We start from the raw sequence: 5,803 nt of genomic DNA, 5'->3' as shown, positions 1-5,803 counted from the left end.
AATTGAAACTCAATTCAATACCAAGATCAAATGCATCCGATCGAACAATGCAAAAGAGTTGGCCATTACTGACTTCTTGCATGAAAAGGGAGTCCTCTACCAGTTCTTCTGCCCATACAGACCTCAGCAGAACGTAATGATTAAAAGGAAGCATCAACACATTCTTAATGTAGCTAGAGCACTCTATTTCCAATCCAAGGTCCCTATCTGGTTGTGGAGAGAGTGTGTTGCCACGGTAGTATTTCTGATTAATAGGACATCATCAAAATTGCTCAACTTCAAGTCACCATTTGAGATCTTGTTCAACAAACAACCGACATATGAGAGGTTAAGGGTCTTTGGCTGCCTGGCATATGCAGCTACTAATTCAAATGGAAGACCAAAATTTAATGCTCGAGCTGACCCATTAGTGTTCATTGGCTACCCAATAAGTTACAAGGGATACAAACTATACAATTTAAAATCAAAATCATTTTTCGTATCTAGAGACGTTATTTTTCATGAATCCATTCTTCCATTCACCAACAAATTAAACCCTGACCTTGATTCTGATCTATTCAATAAGACATTGCTCCCAAGACCTACTTCAGATCCAGACCCCACCCCTTATGTGCAACCACTCCTAGAAAATACAGCTACTGAAACCTTACCACCTCCATGCCAAAATAGTGCCATACCTGATTCTGAGGCCCCCTAACCTCTTAGAAGGTCCATCAGATCCCATCAAACCCCTCACTATCTTCGAGACTATGTCCATCATACCAACACTCCATAACCAATTTTCAACTACCTTAGCCACCACAGACTTAACCATGTTTATTAGGTCACCATTGCCAATGTCACCACATTTCTATCATCAGGTCGTGAGACATGGGTAGTGGAGACAGGCTATGACTGAAGAACTCACAATTTTAGAGACGAACAACACTTGGCAACTAGTCCCTCTACCACCCGACAAACACACTATCGGCTGCAAATAGGTATACAAGGCAAAATTGAAAACTGATGGCACTCTCGATAGGTATAAGGCTCGTTTGGTTGCAAAAGGCTATACACAGCAGGCAGGGATCGATTTCAAAGACACATTTAGCCCGTTGGCGAAGATCACCACAGTCAGGGTTCTCTTAAGCATAGCAACCACCAAGAATTAGAATCTTCTGCAACTGGACATAAACAACGCTTTTCTTAATGGAGAATTATTCGAAGAGGTTTACATGGAAGTCCCACTTGGGCATCCATAGAGAAATCAGGGTTTAGTGTACAAATTAATCAAATCACTCTATGGTTTGAGGCAAGCCTCACGTCAATGATTCACTAAATTCTGTACAACACTACTCCAGCATGGATTCACAGTGTAAAAGTGATTACTCCCTGTTTTTATTTGGTGACGGTCCATCAATCATTGTCCTCTTGGTCTATGTCGCTGACATCATCATAGCTGGACCCGACAATGACAGCATCAAAAGAGTTAAAGCGAAACTGAAGGCAGTCTTGAAGCTCAAAGTTCTCAGTGACTTAAAATTCTTCCTTGGTTTGGAGTTGGCAAAATCCCACAAGGGATTTTTTTTGTCCCAACGTAAATACACCCTTTTACTATAGAGGACACCAATTTCTTGGGTTGCAAACCTACTTCCTCTCCCATGGATACAAATTTGAAGCTTCGCGCAGGTGAAGGGGAGACCTTGGCTGACTCATCTGTTTATCGCAAACTCATTAGCAGATTGATGTACCTAACAATCTCCCGATCGGACGTAGCCTTTGCTGTCACCAAACTAGCATAGTTCATGTCTGACCCTTGTGTCCCTCATCTTAATGCAGTTCACCAAATTCTTCAGTACCTTAAGTCGGCTCCGGCACAAGGCATTTTATTTTCAGCAACGAATAAGTTCAATCTGTCTGTTTACACGGATGCTAATTGGGGAAGCTGCCTTGATACAAGGGGTTTCACAACTGATTATTGTGCCTTCCTTGGTGATTTTTTAGTGTTATGGAAGAGCAACAAACAAGAAGTAGTCTCCAGAAGTTCCACGGAAGCTGGATACAGGGCTATCGCAAATGCATCTTATGAAATTGTGTGACTGCTTGGATTGCTAAGGTTTTTTCACATCGATCTCGATTTAACCATGCTTTTCTGTGACAATATTTCAGTGATTCACATGGCCACTAACCCTGTTCTACATGAACGGTCTAAGCATTTCGAAATGAATTGCCATTTTATTCGTGAGAAGGTAACATCCGATACAATAAACTTCGTGCACATCCCCAGCAAGCACCAAGTAGCAGATATTTTGACAAAACTACTTCCTCTGCCTTAATTCATATTTTTGATGGCCAAGCTGAGCATACATGATATCTATGCTCCACCTTAAGGGAAGATATCAGCATAAGCTAGGTTATTTACTATCGTTAGTTAGAGTAATTATATTTAATTAGAATTTACTTACTGTTTTGTGCTTATATATATATCACCAATAAAAATTTGATTCAATACAATCAATTCATTTTCTTTTTCCAATTCTTCAACTCCCCTCATCTTCTAACAACTCGACTCACCACTAATAAAATATAACCCTTTTTTTCTTTCAAATTTTACATTTTAGTTGATATATTCTTAACTTTTATGAAAATAAACGTAAAAGATAATTCCTATGTGAATATATATATATATATATATATATATAGGAAAAAGGACAGATAGATCCCTAGCATTTTAAATTTTTGACAAATATATTTCTGACAAAATTTAAATATAAAAAATACTTGACTTTAATAAACGGGGGACAATTTAATCCTTCTGTCCATTTGTCTCTCATAAACCAAACGGAACTAGCTGACATGGTTGAAACGGTGTCCAAGTGTTCGTTACGGTGCCACGCTGGAAGGGGAATAAAGTTCTAAAGATAAATAAGTCATTGACGTCATTTTGCAAATAAAGTTCGAAGGACAAATAGGTCATTGAGAATTTAGTTCATTATACTTCTATATATATATCATATATTACTATCTAATTGAAATATATTTATATTATATATCATATATTACTATCTAATTTAATAATCAAATATATCACATGACAAGATGACATACTCTTATTAAAATTGAGAGAAAATATTTTTTTTTCAAATTAATAAACTCCCTTCCTAAATTCTCTCATCCACCTCTCTCCATTTTTCTATTTCTCTCTACTATTTTTACTCTATATATAATTTATATTTTATATTAGTAATTTGACAAATCAAAATATGTCATCCGATATTTTTTTACAATTAAAATATTTTAAATGTAAAAGTGTACACGTTAAATTATTTTAAATTTTAGATAACAAATGTTAAAATTAATTATTAATAAAAAATTAGACTTTTTCATATAAAGATAATAACAAAAAATCTTATTATTTAATTTTTTATCTACAGATATCTTGGTCTTCTTAGTCAGAGACTTTTGTCAACTTATGACTTTTTTGTAAAAGTAGTTTGATTTTATAAATCTTTTGTGCCATGCATAATTTATACTGCCAGAACAAAGTGAACTATAATTTTAAAATTTTTTTATTCCCGTAATGTTATTACGGATAAAAATACTAGTTCTAATATAATACACAAATGCACTAATGCTAACTTAATACATGAATGATGCACAAGTGAACTAATGCTAACTTGATGCATAAATGAACTCATGCTAATTAATGTCACTGGTATGATGAAAACTGAACTAATGCAATTTAACAAATTCTAATATAATACACAAATGCACTAATTCTAACTAATGCTAACTAATGTGAGAAAACTGAACTAATATAATTTTTTAAAAAAAAGTAGAAACAGAACAAGTTCAATTTCTGCAATTTTAATACAAATAATTTAAATTACAGAATACAACAAGTTAACTAGATTTCAAAATACAAGCATAATTTTATAAACTAAATTCTCATAATAGAAGTATAATAGAAGTATAGTGAACTAAATTCTCAATGACTTATTTGTCCTTCGAACTTTATTTGCAAAATAACGTCAAAGACTTATTTGTCTTTCGAACTTTATTCCCCTTCAGCGTGACACCGTAATGAACACTTAGATACCGTTTCAACCATGTCAACCAGTTCCATTTAGTGTATAAGAGGCAAATAAACGAAAGAATTAAATTGTCTTTCATTTATTAAAGTCAGGGACTTTTTTATATTTAAATTGTCATAAATATATTTATTAAAAATTTAAAAAATCAGAAGCTATCCATCGTTTATATATATATATATAATAATTATTTAAGATGTATTCTTAACCTTAAATCCTTGCATGCACCAGGATGTATTGAAACACCTTTTGAATCACTCTGAGCATATATAATTACGTAAAATACTTTAAACATATATAGGGATATGATGGATTACTGAAATTGACCCAATAAAAAGGTAGCAACGCATATATGGCATAATTAGTCACACTCCATAATAATCACATTCAGTCCTATCATCATCAGTAATAGAGATCAACTATATATTATACATTACGTGTGTATAAAAATATCAATTATTAATCAATTATTTATATAAAATATATATTAAAAATAAAAAATAATATACATAAATATACATAATTATTTTGATCATCAATTTTTCATGAGCGTGCATATATATATATATATATATATATATATATATTATGTAAAATCTATTTTTATTTTTTATTATTCTTAATATATATATATATATTATTTGTGAGGAAGTGGGATCGATTAGGCATCTTAAGAAGAATATACATACAAAAGCATATACATGTGTGTTAGGTTATCCAGCAGGTCCCATTCACCATGCTAGCTACTAATTAATTTTATATCAAAATTAAATGACAACGATAAATTTAAATGGTCCAAAATCTACACCATTGGATCTTAGATTCTTAACAAGTTTTATCCTCAAATTTTTTCCTTATTTTTCTTAATTGTAAATATGATGATTATTTGTGTTATTTTCTTTTCTTTTCTTTTTAGAAAAAGAGATAATGCTAAATTTTATTGTATTACTATTTCTGCTTTTATGCCTGCTTGAATAATAAACTCAAATTTAATATAGACGGATTATGATTTATTATTGTTCTCTTGGAATATTGCTTTCAACCTTTTATATACATTTTATATATTTTCACTCAAACACTCGAAATATCTCCTAATATTCTACAAGGACGCAGGTTAGGTTTTTAGATATGTATGTAAGTTTTTAATCCATAATTTGTAAGTTATCTTATAAATGTTAATTTGTTGTAGATATACATAAGAATTTACAACAAATGATTTTCTTATACATATACATTAGAGTGGCAGTGGCTTATGTAGTTATTATGGTTTTGGTGGTTATATATATAGTTAATTAAAAGAATAATTCTCCGCATACAAGTATATTTTTATACAAGTCTTTACAAATCATTTATATTAACGCGCTTACTGCATGTTTTTCACTGCACTTTCTTCTTCTTCTTCTTCTTTTCTTTTGTTTCTTACCTTCTCTTTCTCCTTCTTCATTTACGTGTTTTTCTCTTTGTTTTAATTTCTTTCTTTATTATTCTCGATTTCCATTGTTTTTTGACATCAAGTTCTGAAATCGTTTTTGAAAAAGAAGAAGCAGTAAAAGATGAGGAGGAAAAAGAGAAAAAGTTCTGAATTATGCATAATATGTATTTCAATGAATTTTGGGTGTATTTCTTAAATCCTTTAGGTATAGTTTTGTAATCCTTTAGGTGTATTTTTGTAATCATTTGGGTGTATTTCTATAATCGTTTGGGTGTATTTCTGTAATCGTTTGGGTATATTT

General features: G+C 31.6%; 1 protein-coding gene across 1 annotated transcript; it reads left to right on the top strand.

Annotated features, from left to right (window-relative positions):
- Positions 1-1,341: 1,341 nt before the first annotated feature.
- Positions 1,342-2,078, top strand: LOC140174696 (uncharacterized mitochondrial protein AtMg00810-like). The gene is made up of 2 exons (XM_072200188.1): positions 1,342-1,576; positions 1,819-2,078. Exons 1-2 carry the CDS (start codon positions 1,342-1,344, stop codon positions 2,076-2,078), a joined length of 495 nt encoding a protein of 164 aa, XP_072056289.1.
- Positions 2,079-5,803: the final 3,725 nt, after the last annotated feature.

Source organism: Arachis hypogaea, chromosome 8, assembly GCF_003086295.3.
Source record: "Arachis hypogaea cultivar Tifrunner chromosome 8, arahy.Tifrunner.gnm2.J5K5, whole genome shotgun sequence".
Taxonomy (NCBI): domain Eukaryota; kingdom Viridiplantae; phylum Streptophyta; class Magnoliopsida; order Fabales; family Fabaceae; genus Arachis; species Arachis hypogaea.
The sequence above is the reverse complement of the archived record's forward strand: the minus strand, read 5'-3'. Positions and strand labels throughout refer to the sequence as shown.